The sequence below is a fragment of the Calypte anna genome, chromosome 12 (genome assembly GCF_003957555.1).
Source record: "Calypte anna isolate BGI_N300 chromosome 12, bCalAnn1_v1.p, whole genome shotgun sequence".
NCBI lineage: Eukaryota > Metazoa > Chordata > Aves > Apodiformes > Trochilidae > Calypte > Calypte anna.
The window spans coordinates 14,086,800-14,111,268 of NC_044258.1; the positions used below are offsets into that span (position 1 = coordinate 14,086,800).

The window sequence follows — 24,469 nt, forward strand, 5'->3', positions numbered from 1 at the left end:
GCTCTATTATCAACATGCCAAGATAAAAAAAAAATATCTACAGCAAGCCTATACTTTCACAGAGGCAGGAAAAAAATATTTCTAAAAAAATATCAGTGAAGTAACTCATTCTCATGCACATGGGTCCTTAAAATTGACTGCACGGGCTCTGACGTGACATTCACATCATACATGGCTCAGATGTGAATGCTGCGAACTCATGCATGCGTGTTTAGTGATCACTTCTGGCTGGGAACATGCAATATGAGAAGTGCTGTCACTAGGACCATGTGCTGTCATTCTGAACTGATAAGGAATTACTTATGGACTTAAAGGATCCAAGAAACAGCTTTCCAGCACTTTGCAAGAAAACTACTAGCACAGGTACAAGACTGGAGAGGAAAGGGAAAAGACTGAAACTAGATGAATCACTTCCAAGAGGAACTGCCAGTCAAGGAGGGGTATTTTTTGCAGATTTTAGCAGAAGCAAATAAGCAGAGTGGACTTGCACTTTCTCAGGCTTCAGTTTTAATTCACTGATGAAGAATCTCACTGACATGCAGAGCACAGCTCCAGCTGCTGGCTCACTCAGTCAAGGAGAACGAGCAGTGCCCCAAAACTGGGTTACTGCCATGGACCTCTTTAATTTTTCCTATTTTGACTCAATTCTTGGCTGCTAGTGGCAGGGGGTCTGTAGGACTATTTCCACTTCTTTGTTTCTCCAAAATATAGAGCAGACTTATCCAGCCCTGCTCTCTCATGGGGGTGAAGATGTGGATGAGGTGGGCTGTGCCATGAAGGCACAGCTTTGGTGCATCCTGGGGCAGGATGGGCAAACACCACGCCCAGAGTAGCAATGCCAACAGGTTGCAGCATCCCTGTGGTCACAGTGTGGGAACAAGACAATTACAAAGGGCTCCTTTGTCTGCAAACTGTCCTCAGACCCATGCAGTTGGTGGAAGCCATTGGGCACTGCTGCAGCAACACCTGCCCTGGGGTGCTTGGTGAGGGGTAGCAGTGATCATGGCCCCGGGCCTGGAAAAGCTGAAGTTGAGGGAGCCTGGTGGGCTGAGCACAGGTGACAGCAGCTCTTCTTCCTACGTCTGGTGTTGGTGTCCCCACCAGTGTGGCCAAACACCTGGGAGTGACACATCGGGAGGCATCAAACTGTTGCAAAACCAAAAACGTCAAAACTCAGGTCTGTTCCCAATGCCTTCTCTCCTCCAAAGTGCAGATGAGAAATGAGACAGTGCTGAGCAATTGGGCTGTGGAGGGTCCTCTTAGAACTAGCAGCACTTGCCTGTGGTTTTCAAGGAGGATGTGGGGCTGTCCTTCCACTGCTGGGGCTTCTCTGCCTGCCAAGAGCCTGCTGTGCTGTGTCCCTAGCAGACACTGCCCAGATATCTGTGGGCAAAGGGTGATTGCTACAAAGGACCAATTGCCCTCCCTTCCAACCAGAATTTTGGGGGGAGGGCAAAAAGTACTTCTACAATGAATACCAACATAAAAACCTGCAATAAAAACCTGCTTCCATGAGGAAAAAAAAAAAAAAAGAAAAAAGAAAAGCGAGAAAAAAAAAAAGCATGCTAGTTTTAAGAGAAACTATGAAGAAAAGCATGTAATCATTTATGGAAAAAAAAGGCCCAAACCAGTCAGTTTCCCTTTTGCTGGAAAAGTCAAATGTTAGCTCTACAAGTTTCTAACTTATATCAGGATCCTGAACCCTCTCCTCCCCAGTCAGGGTGAGCAGGACCTTCCCCGCGGTGGGAGCAGTAACACCACACTTGGAAAATCTTCAAGATGGTAACATTTCATTTATTTACCATCTACTTACCTGCTTTGCTCAAAACACAATGTAAAGGGGGAAAAAAAAAAGTGTGCTTTCTAGCCAAACACACCTATTATTGTGTATTTTACACATGGATACACATGTATATATGTATGACCTCAAGGAGTTAAAATACATATATACATATACACATAAGTATACATAGAGAGAGAAAACACAAGTTTAAAAGTAGGTGAATGCCACTGGCTCTGGCTTTGTCATCAGTCATCCAGAGGAAGGGAAGGGAGGTGGGAGACAGCTGAGGGCAGTGATGGGACCATGACAGAGGCCTCCTGCTCCCAAAGGGCACAGACGTGGGCACACGGATTCTGCTGCACTTCTGCCTGAGCTGGTTTGCTTCTCTCCTGTGGGTCAGACAAACCCAACTGACTAGACACAGTACTTTTGTTGCAAAGGGTTTTTTAAAAAACATTTTCCATACTCTGAGTAGTATTTTCTGGGGTCTCATTAGGGAGTCTGCCTGGATGTCCATATGGGGAAAAAAGGGGCATGTTTTAATTGCAGAAACTGTTGGTTTTCAGTAAATTAAGGCATTTCTTCAGAAAGCAGTGCAATTTAATTTTCTGCTGCACAACTGAACTAGAATGAAGAGTTGCACCTCGCAGGTCAAATCTTCTCCTGGGGAAAGGACAACATGTCAAAAACCCCTCACCTAACATAATTTTGGGGGAACAAATGTGCAATACCTCAGCAATTCTCACTGCACAGTGTGAGCATAACATGGCTCCAATGCATAGGAAAAATCAGTGATAAACTACCCAGTCTTCTTCTCTCTCTTCCTTTGGGTGCATTTCAAAGTGTGCAGAGTTGGCCAACTGCCTGTACCCTGCTGAAATGCCACAGCCACCCTTAGGACAGCGATTCAATAGCATGCCTACAGTGTGCTGGACTTCTGGAGAGAGATGAATGTCACCCTTCCAGGTTCAGAACAAGGGACCGGGATGCCTCCTATCCATCTTGGCATTAACCTTCTGTCTCTAATCAAAACCTTGTGACACAAAAGATGCTGGAGAACAGCTTTGAGTCTTCGTCCTGGTGAGGAGCTCGGCAGCGTGGCTGGCTGAACCCTCTAACTGCTTGCTTCAGAAGCCTGCTATTTTCAAAATAAACTGCATTTTAAAAACCAGCTCCTTCCCGGTGGGCTGTGCCTCCAGCCTGTGCTGGTGATGAGTGGAATAAATCACTGCTCACCCTTGGACAGGGCAGGGCAGCTCCTGCGCAAGCGCCGCGCTCTCGAGCATCCCCACACTGCAGTAAAAATGGAATTTATTTCACTCTTCACCCCGTATATTCTCTCTCTACATATAAATACTGTATATCCGGGTACAAGGCACATACAGACAAAACCAGAGGAAGACCACTACCATTCTAGGCACTCGTGTAGTACTTATTCCAGCTCCACCACAGTGTACCAGAGGTCAGGTGAATGCAAAACAACAAGAGGTGACAACAGGCTGAGGAGAGAAAGTCCAGGCAGGTAGGGTTGTGTTGGGATGTAACTGCAGCGTTCGTAAAATATACCCATTGCTACATGCATGGACCAGACTGCTATGCCACATTTACCCTCCTGTGTCAGGCTGCCAGCTCTGCAAGCAGCCGACTGGAAGTTGCTGTTACATTCCTTGGTCAAAGTTACGGAAGCGAGGGCAACCCGGGTAAAATCCCAGTAGGAAACATGGCACTGAGAGGGCATGCACGAAATATGACAGGAGTGACTCGTGTCATTCGGTTTAGTCACATACCTCTTTCCCCTGCCAGGATCATCCAAGATTGAATGAACAGTAGAAAAACAGGGAGGAAATTTAAATATGCAATCAGGCATTAGTTGGGTGTTGTGGATTGCTGTGTATTATCAATAAATTAAATTATACTGCATATTTAATATACACTGGAATGATTTTTAGGTGACTGTGAAATTATTTATCAGAAGCTTGTAATGCAAAATATAGTGAGAGTATATATATATATATACTAATGGGAAGGAAAAGAGAAAATAGTGAATGTTACATTACCTACATTCACAAACAATAACTGTTCACTCTGAACCTCAAAACAATTACCTTTTCAATATGTATCCAAGAGCACCAGATTTATAGAGAACTCAGGGCTCAATCCTGCAAATACTTACATGGGTATGCAACATCACTTGCTCGGGCAGAAATGTCCCACTGTGCTGAGAACGGGACTACAGACAGCAATGCCAGCTGCCTGTGGGGTCAAGTGTTTCCAGGATCAAGCCTTATGATTTTTCTGGTCTATATTTGACTATGACATAGTTTCAGTGGTTTTAAAACAGGAATCTACCTTTGAAGAGTTAAGAGTTGTAGTATTAGGCCTTAGATAACCCAAATAATGAGTAACAGAGAATAATTCATCCTAACATCCGTGACTAGTAAACGAGGTATTCCCAAGAAGTCACAGCAGAAGAGGCCAACAGGAAAGCAGGTGAGTTAATCATGTACCACAGGGGCTCAGGGAAACCCCTGGAAACAACCTGAATGCTCAGAAAGGGACAAAAAAAGAATCGTTCTGTTTTGTGGTGGTTTTCCTTGCTCCAGCTCCGGATAGCAGGAGCAGTAAGCTGCTGCAGGGACCTCACTAATGCTGTCTGGAGGCAAAAACACATGGCATTGTTTTGAAATACAACCTTTCTGAAAAGTAAGTCGGCTTGCTCTTGTATGGAGTGGTGAACATATTTGGCCAGATTCAGCTCCTGGATGAAACTCAATGGACCGAAGCAGACGAGAGCAGAACTTCCCTAATTCCCCCTTTCACCCTCCCTCCCCTCTGCAAAACCAGGCTTCCCGAACTCTACCTTGCCTTCCTCGCACTTGAGCACCGTTATTCAAGAATATTTTTGGCTTTGAAAGAAGATAACCCAGCACCAGCTGGGAAGACATCACACAGGTAGACAAAGCTCCCAGGAAGCCCTCGGAGCCTGCAAGCCCCAGGACCTGGGGGACGCGACCTCGCGTGGCACCGCTGCTCACCTCCGCGTGGTGTTCTTCATTTTGCTGCAGGACTTCAATTACCAACTCTGCCAGGCGTATTGTGTCTTCTAACTTTTTAGCTGGTGTGACTAACCGGCCTACATTCTCTGTAGTACAAGAACTCGAGTTAAAAGGGAGGCAGGATGAAAAGCTAGATGTACAGTAAGTTATTTTAGAGGCTTGGAAAAAAAAAAAAATCCCCATAATATTCTACAGATTTAAAGATCTTTTCATGCATATGTTAAATGCTTATATAATTAGTACTGAGCAAACCAGAAAGCCACACTCGTTATTATACTATGAAAATACAGTGCTCCAGCTCCAAATTTCACAATAGTGTCAGAGTTGTTTTGCTTTATGGTGAGATGACGGCATTTTATTAGCACAAATAAGAACATCACATTCCCTAAAGACAGCATCTGGCCACTAATACAGGAACAGAATGTATCCTTCAATGTAAATTATGCTATTATAGAAATCATATCTATATTATTTTAAAATTCTTTTAAGAATGTCAATTCAAACAAATCTGTCTGTACTTTTAATAAATTGTCAGACTCGAGCAATTTAAATGTCACCTGCTACTGAAAGCAAAAAATTGCAGGTCTGCCTTGCTCCAGGATTTAACTCCACAAGGGCCAGGGAGTTACGCATGCTGGGGGGAGTGGGAAGTGGTAAATCCCACAAAGGTGTTCATAGGTAAGATTTATATGGGAAAAGAGATGCAACTTTACAGCAAAAACCCCGCAAACAAACCAAAGAGTTTAAATCCTGGAGCCTGCTGTAGAGCTATATTCAGTTATTTTCCGGTGTTTTCTCAAGACTTTTAAAAATAATTAAATTCTATTTTCCTAGGTACTTTATATTATTAATAAAGACGCTAAAGACCAGAGGTGCTAAAAATCTGTGAAAAATAAAATAATCACGTTTTCCATGAACGAGAGCTTCTGCAGAGCTGGCTGAGTACAGCAGAGGGGGTTTCTGTGAGCTGACACCATGGCTCATTTCCCTGAGGTGTGCAGCATCTCCCTGTGATGGTTGCCCTTAGGAGAAGCAGAGCTGAAGACCTGCTCCCCGGGGATCCACCTACACTGCAGCATGTCACCATGTTAACTGGAGACATGTCACCCCGAGTGCCAACCCCAGCTCCCTAGAGCAGCTACACCAAAGAACAGCATCCCACTGGGGCAGCTACACCAACCAAGTCATACCTCTGCACTGAAACACATCTGATCCTCTCCGTGATATCAAAGTTGGAGACTCTGTAAATAGGTGAAGTACCAAAAGAAACTGAGACCCAAACAGACAAATTGCACAGCAAAATACTCACGGTGCATAAATTGAAGCACCTTTAACATCAGCCTCCTGGGACTACCACAGAAGCCCAGCTAAAGCAGCAGGGAGGGTCATGCCCACGTGCCAGGTGCTGGTTGGGCATCTCACTCCAGCCTTCTCCACACACCAGCATTTTGACAGCTTATGTCTTCTCTACTGCCAGGACAGAAATATGTGGTTGCATGCAGATGGTACTGCTCTGCTCTACCAGGTCACCTGGGGAACAATCCTAGCTAAGCTGAGGGCCTGGTGATATTCAAGGGCTTAATTCTCCAGCTCAGACACTTGCCTGCTCCTGGTTTTCCCTGAATCCCTGTTTACAGGTAACAAACTTCCACAAAAAGGGAAGACATAGTTTTTAGAATGGTCACACTTGGGTGGTTGAGTAAGGAGGACACTGCTGATCTTCAAAGAAGCTCAGCAACCTGGTCAGCAGAAGTCTAGCATTGCAGGTGCTCAGCTTAGCTAAGAGATGCAACATGGTAAAGCACCATGCAAATGCACTCTATGTTTCTGGGGATTTGTTCCACAGATAGGGGCCTTGGGGTTTCTTCTCCAGTCTTCCTTTTGCTTTTTGTATCACTGGAAACAAACAAACAAACAAACAATCCAGGGTCCCCTTAACATAATTCTCCAACACTGAAACTGGAGAACTGCTAGTTTACTCCTTGTTCTTTCTCCTGCTCAATCCAGTACCTCACTGACTACAAGAAGGAGAAACCTCTTCCTTTTGTGCAAAAGGACTCCAAAGACACGTCCCTTAGTAAGCTCTGGTTGTTTCTGCACCTCCGAAGCCAAGGGGAAGCTTCTCCATTGATCAGAGCAGCATCAGGCCCATTCACATTTGCAACACTGATCTGCTCTCAAATACAACTAAAAGACAAAAGTGTTAATAAGAACAACTGCTCAGAGATGCTGTCTTTAAAGAAAATATTGATGCTTATACAACTTTGGCAGCCAGCAGATGTCAATCTTAATTTTTTTTCTTCTTATTTTAAATATTTCCCTGGTTAAGTTACTATACATCAGAATATTCTGCTAAGATAGCTGGAGCACTGACAGTTACATGAAACGTATACGATATACTTATCAAACATTTCATCCAACATCATGTAAAGCTCATACATATTTATAGTTTTTCATGCAAAATGTTATGCAACAACAATGTTATTTTGTGCTGACGTTGATATTTGAAAATGTTGCATATGTCAGACATTGCTAGACAAAAAAATGTGGACATTTTGAAATAAATGCTACCTCTAAATCTCTAAAACCTACCACATCGCGCTAGGTATTTTGTCTAAAGCTGCACGTGAGAACTAGCTTTCTACTGCTACACAAGCAACTGCTAGACTAGAAAACCACTGAATAAAAGGAAGGAAGACTATTACAGTACTTGGCGGCTGTTTGGCCATGCCTTTGAGCATATCATTTATCATGTTAGTCTGAGTTTGAGGAGATGATGGTGGTGGCCCAGCCGGCGGCTTAGGCTTGGGCGGACGGGCTGCTTGTGCATGACGGAGAGAGACGCCAAAAGTAAAGAGACAAGTGACTTCATAAACAGTGACAAAAAGATGGAAACTTCAAAAGGAACATAAGCAGAAATGATAAAATACAAATGGAATAAGCTGCTGGGTTTTTGCTTATCGGTACTGGGAGTATTACACGGTAATGACACCATTTGACAGCACGTTTTCTAGAAGTCAGCAGATTCGAAACATCCTACGGCACTGTGCAATCAGAAAGCTAAAAACCGAATGCAAGTCTGAAACTGCACTTCATGCAGCCACGTGAGGAAACCAAATCAGGGTAATCTAGTTAAAAATCCAGAATTTAGAAAAGGTGAACTAAAAAAGATGACTTAAAAGTCAGCGCCTTGGTGCTTAGGTACATTTAGCAATAGAATAATGAGCCACAGGAATTAATTGCTTTGCAAATATCAATTACACATTTTAGAATTAAACGTCACTGTTGGTTAAAGGGAGCTATAAAATATTCTTGTGCAATTTAAACATGTAAAAAAATCTGTCACTTAAAAATGTGTGGTTCCTGATCGTTTCCAGCTCATTTAATTATTTTCAACTTGGAATTCTAGTGGCTTTTATATTCTGGGTTGAATCATATATAAAAACTTGCCAGCTCTATCAAATATGTTACTTGCTATTCCAAATGTTAGAATACTGCAATCAGGACTTGACCCATCTGTCATATAGTTTACAATATCAGCATAGGAAAAATTCAAAGAAAATAGCCTTTCCTTTTACATACACTCAGAGAATAAATTATATACTGTGAATATATAGTTTCTATTCCATTTAATAACAGTTTTTAGCGGCATTGTGACTATTTTTAATAATGCCATTTGCAAGAAATCTGGCATATTTATCTGGACATTCTATTGCCAAAAGTCCTTGCCATTTTGCTTGCATTTTCCTGGGGGGGGGAAATAAATGGTTGGCTTGTGTAAAGTAGATTTCTGATTGCTTTTAATTCTCACAGAACTACAACACTTATCAAAGTATAATACAGAATATTTGAGTAAACTGCATGTTAAAGAGTATGAGTTAGGTTGGTTCCCCTCTCCATACATCAAGATATACATACGTACATAAACACACACACAACGCACACGTGCACGCACACACAAGCATATTTTTAGTCTTTTAAGCTGTGTAATTATTAATTCAAACTCTTAGATTCAAGCTACTGGTTTCTGGCTTTTTTGGGTTTTGTTGTTGTTTTCTGATAACAGGAATAGCAAACCCACTAATTCATCTCTGGAATCATCCTGATCCTTGTTCAATGTTTACCAAGGGTGGCTTTGTCCCCAGAAACAAACCTCTCAGCCTCAAGTGACAAAAATAACTGCTTTTTGGGCATTGGCCTAATGACTTCACTCTAATTTATAACATGTGCAAGAATTCAATTTGGCTACTTACTGATGGCTCCTGAGCTCAGCATGGAGATGTAGGAAGATTGTTTTACTGCCCATCACTATGGGGAGCAGGTTGTGCCAAGGTCCCTGCGTGGGAAGAGGAAAACTGCACATCTCCTCCAACCCACGTCTGGCAACCATGGGGTGGGAACCTCTTGCCACCAAGGGGAGTCCATCAGGCTCCAAAAGTGGGAGAGTCATAGATAGCTCATCCTAAGAGCCTCAAAGCAAGGTGAAAATCACATCCCAAAACTGCATCCCATGGCTCCAGGCAGCGCTGTGACTCTCAAGCATCCTTAAAGGTGAGTCCAGCCCCTGCACTGCCAACAGCTGCCCATCCAAAAATACATTTTAGACCTTGTACACATCCAAACCAAATAGTGCCACATGGGCCTGACTTGTGCACATGTTTTCTGTCCTAGGGAAAACTTATAGGCAGAGAAGGAAGAGGGGGAAGAGGCAAGGGAAGCAGCAGCACCAGGACTTTAGGAATTGTTAGTGCAGCATGTATGAAACAGCTTGGAGGAGGCTCCCACTGGGCACCTCTCACTTCTCCAGGAGGCTGGCGAGAGATCTCTGCCAGAGCTGTGCTCCTGCTCCTGCCACCTCCAGCTCTGGAAAACAAGCTTGCACTTGGGATTACAGGAGGTTAAGTCTTGCTGTAACTCTTGCTCTGGCCCAACCTGTGCAAATATTCAGCTCTTTTGTTCACTCATTTTTTTCAGACCCAAAGTCACGGTAGCTGCAAAACCACCAGGAGCTGAAGGAGAGGAGAGGAAGAGGTCTCTCCCTTCCTTGGGCACTGAATGCCTTGTGAGTCCCAACTTGTGCTTTTCTTTGTCACCTCCTTATTGTAACAAAGATTAAGGGCTGATTAAGTGATTCATTTCATCCTTAAATTTAACTACAAATGAAGTGGCAACTGCAATGCCCCATGAGTTGGGGATCTTCATATGCTTCTAAGGGCTCAAGTCTCAGAGATGATCCATGGGGTCCCTTTCAAGGGGTGTCTGGGCTCCTGCTCGGAGCCAGGGAGATGTGTCAGGCTGGATGGGTTTTGTGGCACTTGCCAGCAATTAGCTGCAGTGCGTGTGGCAGGTTTTGTTTCACTTTGGCATTTCTTTCCTCCCTGTCCTTTTCCTCTCTAATCACTCACTACAACCAGTTTAGCACCAGAAACGCTCTTGTATTTGTTGCTTACATCTGTCAAGTGGGTAAAATTTAAACTGAAACCAGAGACCAGCTTCAGACAAACTGCATTCCTGGACAAACTTATCCCAAAGATTTTTACGCTTCTGCATGATACTTGCAGAAATTTTAATTACTTGGTTTCTTGCAATAACCTTCAGTTTTCAATTATTATTATGGGTATATTAGAAAAATCTGTGCTACTTTGGGTATCTGTATTGCATACAATTAATTTTGTGTTACTCTATGGACTGGAAGATTTTTCAAATGACACATTTCTCACTCAGAATCACGATTTCTGCTAGACAGCAGCAACAGTGAGAATTACACTTGCAGAAGAGTACTCTTGAGTTTTTGTATTTTTAAGAAGCATAGCCACTGGCTCAATTATTTCTTTGTAATAATTAAAAATATGCAACCCCTGCCAAAGGCTCTGGTATTAAAGTGCCATGTGTGTGCTCCTTTCCGAGCTGAAAATCATCAAAAGAGCTGCTTTTCTCAAAATAACAAGAAAGAACAATACACTTAGCCTGTGGACAAGGCAAAGGAGCCTTTTACTATCTTTGTTAAATGAATTTTTGTGTATCTGGTAAGGGATTTTGGTGATGATAAATTATTTTCTTTCACAAGGAAATGTATTACCATAAAAGTAAGAATTTTTTTTTTTCAAACTCGGAGAGATTCTAATTCAGTTCTCAAAACTCAACATACTGAAAAGAGAACTGATCTCCTGACTTTCTGATGATTATCCAGCTTAGTGAGGAATTTTTATATATCTGAATTCTATCTCGTGCCTGAGGCAGCAAGTTGCTCTGCAGTTGGTAAGAGGCTTGCAGAAAGAAAACTGCACAGAGCAGATCTTGTTGATTTCTTGTATTAACTCAGATGTTGATTTCAACAATGCCTTTGAAAGGGCAAGAGGAAATCTCGAAAGCTGCATAAGAATTAATCGTTAAAAACACCCAAATGCTTTTTTCAAGGGATGAAACAAATAAAGCAGCAGTTCAGCAGCACAAATACAGGTTGTTACCACTCCTGGGATACTGTGTGTGATTTATCAATTACTTCAGTCTCTTCTCCTGCATACAGACTGATGTTTTCATCCATTTTGTATCCATATTTATTTGGGGGATATAATTTTATTTTCTTTTTAAGCTTTGTGGTTTATCAAAAATGCTGGGAGGGATTGTCCAGCTGCAGGTGGCCTGACAAATCACCCAGGCTGATCAATGGGCAGCTCAGCTCCTCATCTTCAGTGTACTCAAAGATAAATTACAGATAAGTGCTCAGAGCTTCCCAGGATGAGCTCCAGGCACAGGGAAAGTGAATGATGTAAAATGAGCATGGGGACCATGAAAACGGCCAGGAAAAATGCCTTGAAAAATACCACTGCTTCTGAACACCCTGCTGTATTGCTCTACTCAAAATCGGACCCCTTCTGCACCCTCTGCCTTGGCTGAAGACATTTTCCATGTCTGCTGGGGCCAGCACTATGTGCAAGATGCTCCATGGATGGTGGCAGCTGAGGCTGATGCAGCTGCAGCCACCCCACTCAGTCCCTCTCCCCTGGGTGCGCCCGTGTCCCCAGCCTGACGCAGACACCCAAGAGATTTCTGCCTCTGCACAGGCACTGAAACTGCTCCTTGCCACTCCATGGGCAGCACTGACCCCCACACTGGATCTGCACCCACCCCACCACCACCATCAGGAGTGTTTTTGAGGGGAGCCAGGCAGAACAGGGGAGGACAGAGCACCCCTGGGATGTGGCGTGGTGAGATGCTGCACCCAGGGGCTGGGCAGGCTGTGGGACAAGCAAAAACCTGGCATTTTTGGATAGCCCATGAGTAGTGGCTTTCCCTCAGTGATGGAGCAAAAGGACTTGAGTGGGTCCATCTGCTCTCTGGTTACTTTATGTCTGCAGTCTGAGCCCCACCACTCTGCTGCCTTGGCACAGAGCAGGGAGGTGAGAGCTGCCTCCATCTCCTTCTCACCTCTGTGTGCCACCTCAGCAGTACCACCAGCAGCCTCACTCTACAGAGACCAAATCCAAATCACAATTTGAGAAACACTCAGTCTAAAAACTTTTTAAAAACCAACCAAACAAAAAACCCTAAAATAACCCCAAAACCCCTTTCAGTAAACACAATCAGCTGTCAAACTGACAACCACCACCCTGCCATGAACCATCTCTACAGCTGCCTATACCCAGCTCCTGCTGTGCCAAGTGGCACTTGTGCTCACTCCAATAGGGTGCAGCACATCTCACAAATCTTATGCTGGAGGGATGGAGAAGTTACTCTTTTCTAAAGGAGTGATGGATTCCTAACTTGTATAAATAAGCAGATGAACACTTATTAAGAGGTTGCACTTATTAATCTGAGTGTTAGTAGTTTTGTCTGATTAATAATTAAAGCAAGTAATTTATCTTTAATTGTTTTAGCACAGTGTTCTGTTTAATGCTCTATTTCAAATTAATATTTTTAAAGTAAGGCAAGAGACTACACATTTTTCAGGAGGAAGGGCATCAAAGGGTGACATTTGTGTGTTTAAGGAGTTGTCTCTAGTATCTTATTTTTATTCTTGCTTTTGGCAAAAGAAATAAAAAATCAGGCCAAAACCCAGTCACTTTTGACTCCACTTAAGCTGAGGAACTGGTTTCAAGTTGAGTCCTGCTGACCTTGCCTGAAAAAATTTCATTTAAAACAACAGGATATTTGTGGGCATGAAGCAGCAGAGTTGCAATTCCCTGCATCCTTTCCCTTGCTCCGAGCATTAAGAAGAAGCATTTTTATTTTTAAACAAGCTGGGCCACAGAAATGTCCTTCTGACTTTCTAAACTGTGAGCACATGATAGCCCTGGCCAGCAAGCTCAGTGCATTTATTGTGCTTGATACACACCAGCCTGTGCTCACTTTCCTCTGCTCTAAGTCATGGGAATAGCTGGGACTGTTCTATTTGCTCTTTGGGTATTTGCACCTCTCACAGCCATAAGGAAAATTATTCTCCATTTTCCAAATATTTATTGCTATTCAAGATTAATTTTACTGTCATGCAATAGCTCTCAATCTTGGGCCAAGTTTGAGCTGTGGAGCCCTGGGGAAGCCAGGGTAGAACCTGGCCCAGCCTCTTGTGCTGCTTTTAAAAAGAAATTTCCCATTGCCAACAGAGCTGAAATCAACCTGATCTTTTTTTTTTCTTTCTTTTTTTTTTTTTTTTCTCCACAAAACAGAACAATCTACTCACAAAAAAGAAACAAACAGTTCAGGTTTCAAAGACTTTGGAACTAGGACTCTGGGATACAACAGAAACGAGAACAGGGGCTGCAGAGCTCCACCATCCCTTCTGAAGGGACGGGTGCTTGAGCTGAGCCTTTGTCTTGTTACATGTCACCACAGGTTATAAACGAGAGACAAACACGACTTCTGTCCCACCAGATCATTTGTTTGACATTAACAAAAGAAATAGAAAATAAGAATAAATAAAATTAAAAACCCAGTCCTCCCATTAGGGCGTAAAACTGAAGATATGAAAACCAAAAATGAACGTTAGGTTAGTTATAAATGTGCTTGTTAAGTGTGTTAAATTAATGGCCAAATCACCAGCATTTTTTTTTCACCCATAATGAAATGCAGTTATTGTGCAAAACAAGAAACTTTCTCTTTACAAAGGCTAGATTCTTGTATTAAACCATCTCCTACAAAGATACTATATTTCTATATTTCTACAAGGTTTTTCTAATCTACACTCTATTCTAAGGAAGGAGGAAAAGGAGATTACGTAGACAGCACAAATTAACTCCTTAAGTATTAATGCATCTCCATTTTCAGCCTGAAGGAGTACATATCTTAAGGAGCTATGAGAAAAGAAAACAAAATAAATATAACTCAACAGTCCTAACAATTTATAATGCATATACAATTGTTCACCTGCATCCTTTTGATTCTCTATATGAAAGAGAGAAAGCAACAAGGAGAGAAAAGAGAGAAACAAGAACAGATATGCAGGATTAATGAGCAAGTGGACCGCACAGCCCCCCAGTTATGTGTGATATATGACATTTGAAAAGAAGAAAAGTTGCCCCTTCTCACCCCCCACCCCCCCAAGCATGGGTTACCAAAAGAAGCTCCTGAGGTGAGAGAAAAGGCTGCACAAATAGGAAACCAGAGAGGGCGAGCTCTGGGGACCCAGGGGGGATCTCCACGTGCTGGCGGGGCTGGGATGTGCCCTCCAGAGCTCGGTGCAAAGGAGTCAATAAAAAAGTCGAGGAGGAGAGCAAGTACAGGGCATCCTTCTGCTCGAGAGCTAACAGACAGGAGACATGTAAGATCTGATGTACAGAGAAAGGACAGCCTCATATGGTCTTATACACAGGCTTGGGTAAAGATCTTATACGCAGGCAAAGGGACGGCTTTTTCCAAGTGTCCTTTATCTGAACTCTAGCTCCTTTCTCCCCGATGTGGCTGCTACCTTTTGATTGTGTACCAGTGACAAGCACTTTACAAATTGGGGTTACACAGAAGCAAAGTAAAAATGCATTCAGGTCACGGACATAAAAAACTGAAAAAACTTACAGACGGTCTGAGTTTCTCACAAACAGATGGGTTAATTGTCTAACCTGGTTTGGGCTGATAAAAAGTGACTGTGGACTTCTCACACTGGGTTTCACAGACAGAAGCAACAGACAAGCCAATGCTAAAAGACTTGAAGCAAGGAGAGTGAGTTGGTTTGGATCTGGACTTTCTTGAGGTAATGAGAACAGAAAGAGTGAGGACAGCATGGAGAGGAGGGTGGTAGGTACTCACGAATGGTTAAATCCATCACTTGAGAGGCCAAGCAGAAGACAGGATGCTCATACATTTCTCTCTTTTTCCCTATAAAAGAGGATTTGGGCATGCAAGAGGCTTAGGTCAGAGGTAAAGAGGTTATAGGCTATAGGTCAGAGGAAAACTTTTTATTAGGTTAAAAGGAAAGCAGCCGTAGAGTATTTTGGGATACACACGGGATAAAAGGAAGAAAAGAAAAAGAAAAAAAAAAGGGTTAAAATTGGAGATCTACTGGATTAACCATTCAGCATGCCCATGAGTCACAAGAGAGGCTGTGACCATGACTCCAGAGGTTTGCTCTGAACTCTTTGCAAGATTATAATGATCAAAACGTCATGAATAGAGGGAAATAGAATTCCATTGGTTTAAGGCTCCGAGATACTAAGGATTTCAGCCTTCAGTATCTAAGGCTTTCGCAGGTATTTCTTCATAAGCATAGCCTCAAGCACCTCTGCCACTGATGTGGTTCTGCATCTCTGACAAAACTCTCCCAACCACGTGGCTATTCAAATGTCAGCTTTCAAAAGCAGGATTTCAAAGCCAGGTACGGTGCACAGAAATACACCTCACCAAAGGAAATTTGTTATTTGCTCTTCGAAGGAAGTATTTGAACACTTAGGGGACTATGCTCATGAGAGAAAACCTGATGCATGCAGCTGGCGGATGTTGGGTTGTTCGAATCAACAATCCCAGCATGCTTGGAAATTGGTGTTACAACCACTTTTATAGAGATAGTATCAAAAAGTGGCTGTGGCCAATCACGGATAAAGGAGGAGAAAAGCAGAAAAGAGCAGGTAGTGTGGAATGAACTATTTCCCTGACAAGGTAGCTGGAAAAAAAAAAAAAAAAAAAAAAAAAAGTTTGTTGCTTCAAAGTATTCCCAGACCTAAAAGTCACAGTGCGAAAAAGAGGGCAGGTAATTAACACAACCAAGAAGAATTGAGGCACAAAAGGAAAAGTACACACTAACTGGTCTACTTTGGAAATGAATGCATTTTTACTTACAGATCATAAAGTTTGTTTTTGCATAGATTTATCTGAAAGAAGAGAGCAAATCTTACCAACGAGTTAGTGATATTTACACAGAGAAACTAAGGGAGCCAGCCCTGGGTAGAAGCATCCATCAACAGAAAAGCTGCTTTTGATTCTCAGTCCTTCTCCATCCTTCTCAAATATATTTAAACATTGCATTTTACAGAATACACCAATTAAAATATCCTGTGAAGTCGAGTGCTTCAGTAAATTGCCTGATAATACAGTGCTTATGAAACCTTCGTTCCTTCTCTATTTTTGTCACTCATTACCAAGTCAAGAGTTGATAAACATCCTTTTAGTGCCCAATTCTTAAGTGTTTCTCACTGGATGCATAACAATGAATTCATTACCACTGGTACACAATTTGCATCGTTAGACAGAAAAAAAAAATGGAAAAAGAGAGGACATGTCATGTACAGAAACTGGACAATTTGTCATATAATAACCCAATTTTTCATGTAAACAAGAACTAAGAACAAATTGGAGAGAGTTTTGAGATTTTTTTTTTTCTCCTCTCAATATTGTCCTGGAGGCATACAACAATTATCTCAGCTGTGGGGAAGCTTCACATCACACACAACAGAAACCCAAAGTTTAGAGCAGAACATACTAGTCATCTGGAACACACAGGTTTAAGGAACTGGGAACTCAGATAAAGTTGGGTAGGAGTGTCAAGTTGGGAATAGCAGCCAACAAGGTACCAACATAAACTGATTAACATGTAAAGAACAACTGGATTGTAGAGCTTCGGCTAACATGTATCCTCCAGCAAGCTTTAAAATGTCTTTTTGATGGCTACATGTGTCTCTGGTCACTGGTTATTATTCTCCCATAACTTAAAAGGTCAATAATATCAGCTATGCAGGATTTAGAGAGACAAGAAAGAAATCTGATGCAAGTATGAGATCACTGATCAATGACTGCTGTGCAAACTGCAAAGACAATGAAACACTCCCAGAAAAAAGACATTTTAAATTGGCAACAAATGAGTAAGCATAGATTAAACAGTTTTTTAGATTCTTATTTTTCATTTGTTTCCCGAACTCCACTGTCACAAGCAATTAGCTGCACTATACCTTCAGCTGCAAAGATGACATCCCAAGTATTTCTCAATTTGTTTTTTAAAACCACGACATGAGACTGAATTCTACACCACTGGCCAAATGCACTAATGATATCAAAAAAAAAAAAAAAGCTACAGCTCCTTTTAACTGTTTCCTCTCTCTTTTCCAGAAAAAGCAATGTTTTGCATAGCTTCCCTTCTTAACTGCTTCCGAAGCCAACACCACAAAAACGACTCAAAATCACATCAGTTTTATTGACAAGTGAGCAAATAGCAAATGAGCTTCTTTTAAATAGCTCCCAGCCACAGTTGCCACCTAGAAATATAACAAAATTGTAATTTCACAAAGAAAGAGCCTTACCTTCAATTTTGGCATACTCTGATAGTCGAGTATAATTGACTAGAGCTGCTTGCTCCAAGCATTTACGGATGACTGTTTTTACCTCCTCTTGAGGGACCGGAGTAACTATGTCTTTCATCAGAACCTTGACACAAGAAAATCTGATTTGTTGTGGCATTGGGCACACAGAACTGCTTTTCTCCAAGCCCAGCACATACATCCATTCCTACACTAGTGCTGCGTGGCTCTCAGGGTAGGAAGATCCACTAACAAGGTCACCTTGGCCAGCCTGAGATGTGGGACCTACCCCTGCTGTATTATTCTTCTGTCTCTACGCCCTGTAGCATACTCTGAAATTTGTGTTTCTGACTTTTTAGGGCAGGATATTAAGATCTAACCCAGCTTCCCCAGTACCAGGCAATGTTATGCCTGTCAACTTGGTCTTAGGTCTGGGTTTGGCTATACTGCTGGTTAGCCAAGGTGAGAAAGCATGTTGGGTGAATTAGGGATGAGGAAGATGATGGTGAGAAGGTTTCATATGCCCAGGGAGTACGAGGCTGCCTTGAGATGGGAATTTTACCGGGCAGCAGCCGGGCATTGCTGACACGAGGCTGTGGTGCAGATGCTTGCCAGCCAGATCCTCTACTACCAACACAGAGGCAGGCAGGCTGTGCTGCTTTCCCAGCCAGGCTGCACCCCCACAGCCCCCCCGAGGAGAAACAGGAGAGACAAAACCCCCAATTAATACCCCACATTTCAATATTACCATTAATGACACGCAAAATACATACACAAAAAACCCCCTACTCCAGTTCCTCAAGCTCTTCTGGATGGAAAAATACATGAATACAGGTAATTTTAACTATAATTTCTTATTTCTATGCTTACCCTTTCCAGCAGTGATAGAGTAGCTTTTAGTGCACCTTCTGGACGGCCAAACGGAAAGCAGTACCTAGAAAAATCACATTATGTTAATATCAGACCAGGAGCACGTGAACAAGCCTTTCCAGAGCTATAAAGATGCTTTCCTATATAAGCTAAAACAACTCCCTAGTCCCTCTTCCTGGAATGAGCAGTCTTTCTACCAGGTAACTTTCTGAAAGGTTTGATGGTGCAGACACTAAGGCAGCAAAACAGAGCAAGGGGCAGTAATAAACTGGTAGATTTAGCAGCTTATTAAACCTGGGTGTCCCCTGTAGAGTGTTTAGATATCCTAGAAGAGAGTTAACTATCATCTCCTTGTAAAAATGAAGAAAAAGCAAAAAGGCCCTCTGGAAAGGGCATTTACTTCCAGGTGATGCACCAAGCTGTAGGCAATGGGGCTGAAGCAGCCACTGTCCCTGGTGAGAGGGGCTCAGGCAGGGACACTGTGTGTGAGCACCCATCACACATATGCCTGTAAACACGCACGACCTGCTCAGGACCAGCTGGTGTGCTGGGGGAATTCATCCCTTTTTGTGGGGGCAGTATCTAATCTTTCTGTGCTGTGACATCCCTGCAGAAAGCCCTGCTTGCCTGTGTACTGGGAAGAAGGGAAAAGAAATGAGTAATAACTGAGCAGAGGGAGAGATAAGAGGATAGGAGATTTTTTCTGTTGTTAAATTTTAGAAAAAAATCCGCAGCATAACCATGCCTGTGGGAGCAAGATGGTTTGAAATACCCTTTAAAGGTTATATATTTAAAATCACTCTCCAGTTACAAACATGCTACAGAGCAAGCTTCACTGCCCTGTGTAGGTCTGTGCCACATATGCAAAATTCCCGTATGGATTCAAAACCTGCCTTTTAGCTTTGCTGCTTATAGGAGGGAGCTGGGAGGAAATCAGTCCTCTCGCATTCAGCCTGGGCTCTTTGCCTTTACCTAAAATGTGTGATCTGATTCTCCAGAAGCAAACGAAGCCTCTCCTTGATCTCTTCGAAACGCTCTTTCTCGTCTACGGTCACAGTTCCTATCCCGTCAGGCCTGGAGGAGAAATGCCACGGGTGACTCAGATTCTACCTCACCACCCTGGTCACCCGTCCCCACAGCACACAGCTCTCTCAGAAAGGGATGTCACCAACTATGACACCCAGGACAGAGGATGGGCCACACTGAGACGCGGGTGATTGCAGCAGCACGACTGCTGCGGTATCAAAAATAAACAAATAAATAAATATCCTCTTTCAGAAGTGTAATATCGATGTGGAGATCTGTGTCTTGCCTGTTTTTTTTTCTGTGACAGAGAAGTCTGAAACAGCAGAATCTCCTTTTAAGTCAGGGTATATTAGAGGGAGTGCAATGCCAGCTCTCACTACAGGATCGAGCCCGTTCCTGGCAAAAGGGACTGAATTTCTGCAGAAAAATTCAGCCGTCGATTTAACAAAATTCACAGTATAAAAGAAAATGGACACCAGGCATATATACAAACATTTTATATAATTCTGCACTCCCTTCATAACCGCTGAATCATCCCATTAATGTGATTTCTTCATGTGAACCATCTTCAGTGTATTCTGATGTACTGAGAGGGGCATGCATTTGAAAAATGCAGTGCCTTCTTGGTCCTTCGATTGCCATTTGTAAAAATCAAACACACTGATACAATTTATCTAAGACTTTGTCTGACTACATACTACGCTCTGCTATTTCAGGAGTGCACAGGGGTGTGTTGAGAGGCAGCCAGGTCCTGCTGCTGGGGGCTGTTTCTCATCTTTCACAGAGCACTGCGTGCAGGCGAACCGCTCCTGAAGATCTCCTGGGGATGGATGATGCCGTGGTACCCACGCTCTTCCACCCCATACCTCTGCTGATGCCAACCCACCCCGGAGGCCAGAGCAGCAATCCCTTGCTTCTCCCCCACACCCACACAGCAAAATACTCCGTGCAGCAGAATCCCAGGCAAGAAGAGAGTCTAAAACACCCACCAAAGGAATTGTCCGGACAGACAATCAACGGCACCACTCCCCACTGCCAGCCAGGAGCAAAGTCTACGGATTTGTGTACTCCTGGGCAACTCTACTGGTACAGGCACTGCTTAGGTAGTATAAGATGTCTTAAAATTGATCAAATGTTCTTACTCAAAGGCCTCCTCCAGTGTTCAGCTTAAGCTGCATAAATCCGCGGTACTAGACTGGTTTGGCTATACAAAAGACTTGGCAAGGGATTACAAAGCTTCTAATGAACCTCCTGTCAGGGGTTAATTGGTTGGCTTTATTTTCCTCTTAAAGAATCAAAGGCCCCAAACTTAAAAAAACAACAACCCAAACCTATAAAAAAAATTAAAACCTATGAAATCTGTACAATCACTTCTCCTTGATCCGGCAACTAGTAAGCTCTTAATATCATAAATATGAACTCTGATATTCCAACACAGGTGAATAAACCATTAAAACATTTTGCAAGAGAAACTTGCAAACCTCACACGATATTTACTGCAAGATTTTAAAGCTAAATAAGCATTAAATAAAACTTGCAACATGGACACAGAAAAGGACTTGAATACCAGGGGATGTATTTAAATTTAAACAGCATTTAATCAGAAATCTTTACTTGACTATTTGCCAAATTCAGTTGTGTATTAAAGAAAAAAAAGGAAAGAAGATTTAGTCTGAAACATGGATAAAATGTCTCAGCTGGGGAACACATTTCATAAACAGTTTTGGAAGTATGGATCTGGTCTCATTAGTACCTAATTAGGACTAGTTATTTTGAAGAAATGAGCAAGGCACAAAAAAACCAAATTAGATATCAAGGAAAAATTAATGTCTGAACATGCTTAATATATTTTCATTCCAAAGTTCCATAAAATATTTAATATTCAGACAGAGATGTTCATGCCTTTTGTGATGCTGTATACCTCGCAGCGTCTGCTTTGCTCCCAAGCAGAAGAGCAGATAATTTGAGACAGACCTCAATAAATGCTGTACATTAACGGTCAGGCTTGAAGTCCTCATTTGACTTTTGGCATTTGTTTCCCTCTCCTGTACCCATAACAGCTCACGGAGTGTCACCAGGTTAATTGTAGCAGCGCTGACAAATGAGGTCGGAAAAGCCACCTGCCCTGGAAGTGATTTCCTGATGGACTGGAAATGGTCTGAAAGTTGTGTTACCCTTTGCTGGGTCAATAACCTCAACCACAGGATCTGACAGCTCAGGTTGGGCTGTGGCCCCTTCACACCAGTTTCTCACTGTATTCAAGTGCTTCAGTTTTGCCATAACACCTTATTTAGTGCTCACCATGCAATGATTCCTGTAGGGCACCCAAAACGGGCTGATGCGACAGCAACAGTTGTGTCCCAGTTGGGCACAAAGCTGTGGTCTTTGTGAGCCAGGAGGCCACTGAGCCCAGTGGCTCTGGCCACCACTCCCTCTATGCAGAGCACACTGCTCTTGCATATCAGGCTACTGCAAAGTTGAGACAATCTACAGGTCAGCTGTAGCCATTTTTGGAGCAGTGCTGATGTCTGGAAGGGCCTGCCAACTGAGAGCCATCACCATGGCAAGGACTCCCTTTCTCACCCAGCTGTGGACTATATTGCATCTGACATGATGAGCATCTCTTGAATCTACCTTTCAAATTTTCGGCAAACCATTTTCTCACTGTCCTTCACAAAGTTGACATTTTCGGCAGCATGATAGGAAAGATGTCATGTCGGCTGCTTTTCAAGTTGTTGTCACAGTGGTTAGCACCAGTTCTGTCATCTTTGCTTTCCTCACAATCCCCCATCTTAAGCCATGTCACAAATAATAATACTTCCGATGTTTTTGTCAAATTTCAAATACTATAACTCAGCTGCACATCTTCAGATTTACTAGTTATGTTAATCTTTGTTGCTCATCTTCCCAGAAGCTGAAGCATTAGGAACTCATTAATTAGTGACAAATGCAGGATATACATAGAACTGGAAAAAACACTACCCAAAGCTTTGCACTTAATTTATTAGCTTGATAATTTGGAAACCTAATTAAATATTCAAGTCAAATATACTTTGAAAATGTAATCTTTTTGAAGGAACATATTTATTTTCCCTTTTGCAGGAACACAAAGGCTATATTGCTTAGCATCACTGTAATTTAAGATTCACTTCTGTGCTCTAGACAATTCCAGTACATGGCTGAAAAAAATCCTCAGGAGTAGCTCAAGTCACACCAGCTCGTTCTAATGCTTACTGGCAATTTTGCAAAGCTCTCAGATCAACTTTAGTATTTGCTATTTATCTCCTGGACAGAGGCACAAACTCCTCCACCAAGCAGCATTTCTGCAGCAAGGTTAGCTGAAATCCAGCTGGGAGAAATGGATGTTCTCATATGTAATCCACAACAGTATCATTACTAAAACTGAAGCAGTGGTGAGGAATGAGAAGAGAGTGAAATTCTGTTTGCACATTATATATATATATATATGTATATATGTATATGTATATACATACATAAACAGGTGTACGAGGGACAAAATAGATTTGGGTCTATGAATTTGGGTCAACAGATAACATCAATGTCTCCATCTGTGTGGAGACAAAATTTCATCCAATACTCCAGAGCTCCAGCTCATGGACACTTGAGGTGTATGGCAGAAGTTGTGGGCAGAGAGGGAAGCAGAAGGGCAAAAAAAGGCAAGAAAAATAAATAAGGAAAATTTTAATTATAAGTAAACAAGTTTCAGATCACTCCTTCTGCTGCAGATTCACTGTGTTGGCTCTAAGCTAATAAATTCCCACTGTAAGTATTTCATATGAAAAGTTTTAAATGCCACTTTCCTAATCCCCTCTTGTTTTTAAGTTTTAAGCTCACAAAAACAACAACATCAACAAAGCAGGTGGTGAAATTAAAAAAAAAAAAAGGTTGAAATTTAAAAAGCAAAAAGAATAGTCCTTGTTTAGCTTAGATGGTTTGCACAAATTCCAGGGTTAATTATAAATTATAATTAAGACCTGTGATCCTAAGGCCACTGCTTTATTCTACAAGCCCCGCCTCCCCCCATGCCCTTTTCTAATTATACCCAGTGCCCCCAGGGCTAGTTATGCTGCTAAAACAAATATATCAAAATGATTTTTAACAAAGACTAATATATGAAGCAATAGCATGCATTTGTATGCAATTATAAATACACCATATAGCTCCAGTGGGTTAATCTCTTTGACATGAGCCTGCATGAAATACCATGGCGGCTAAAAAAGCCGAAAAGACATATCATCTTTTACACCTTTTATGTTTAACTTGTCTACACTTTTTTTTTTTTTCTTTTTTTCTTTTTTTTTTTTTTTAACTGGGGAAAATATTGCTTACACGTAGCAAACAGATCTTTGCACGCACTGTGAGCCTTGGCATTCAGAGCCAAGGGGAAAAAAAACAATGTCAAAAACTGATGCAAATAATTTGATTTTTAAAGTAACAACTCAAATATAAAACACGTGCTGCCTTCAGCTCCCTTGCTGGCTGCCAGGTGCAGCACATATGAGCTATACAGTAAACATCGATGATTAGTGCCTTGGACAGCATGTGTGGGGACAGCCTTTCAAAGGATGCCTTGCAGGAAGACTTCCCTGCACGATGTCCCACCGGTTGCAGGGGGACCAGCTCTGGGGACGTGGGCAGGACCACAGCTGCTGCCTCCTGCATGTCCCCCAGCAAATCTGACCTGAAAGAGCCCACCTGTTTAGACCCCTTGTAAAAAAAAAAAAAAAAGCTTATTCAGCAAACATGGATTTTTTTTCCCCCCCCCGACTCCTCTTTTCTTCCGGGAATTCACACCGGGTACACGCTGTGGGTTGAAAGCCCTTTGTTCAACCCAGCCCTCCACCCTCTCCAGATGCTCCAGAGCACAGGAGCCATTTCACCCTCCCAAATCCTGCCTTCCTCGCCCAGCACCAAGCCATTGCCTCCCATGAGTGATCTGCACCCCCGAGGCTGGGTGGCTGGAGTGGATGGCTTGTGAGCTCTGCCATCCCACACCC

At 42.5% G+C, this 24,469-nt stretch overlaps 1 protein-coding gene across 5 annotated transcripts in view; it reads right to left on the bottom strand.

Moving 5' to 3' along the window:
• CADPS (calcium dependent secretion activator) overlaps positions 1–24,469 on the bottom strand; it is a 203,624-nt gene that overhangs the window by 49,723 nt on the left and 129,432 nt on the right. For 2 of the 5 annotated variants that reach the window (XM_030458293.1, XM_030458292.1), the window contains exons 14-17: positions 19,398–19,499; positions 18,426–18,489; positions 17,559–17,682; positions 4,819–4,925 (exon numbers count right to left, since the gene is read on the bottom strand). In XM_030458293.1, coding sequence (XP_030314153.1) covers positions 4,819–4,925; positions 17,559–17,682; positions 18,426–18,489; positions 19,398–19,499 — 397 coding nt within the window. Of the gene's footprint in view, positions 1–3,570; positions 3,580–4,818; positions 4,926–14,202; positions 14,221–15,078; positions 15,148–17,558; positions 17,683–18,425; positions 18,490–19,397; positions 19,500–24,469 lie in introns of all 5 variants that reach the window. The other 3 variants (XM_030458290.1, XM_030458289.1, XM_030458291.1) reach the window with 3 other exon arrangements.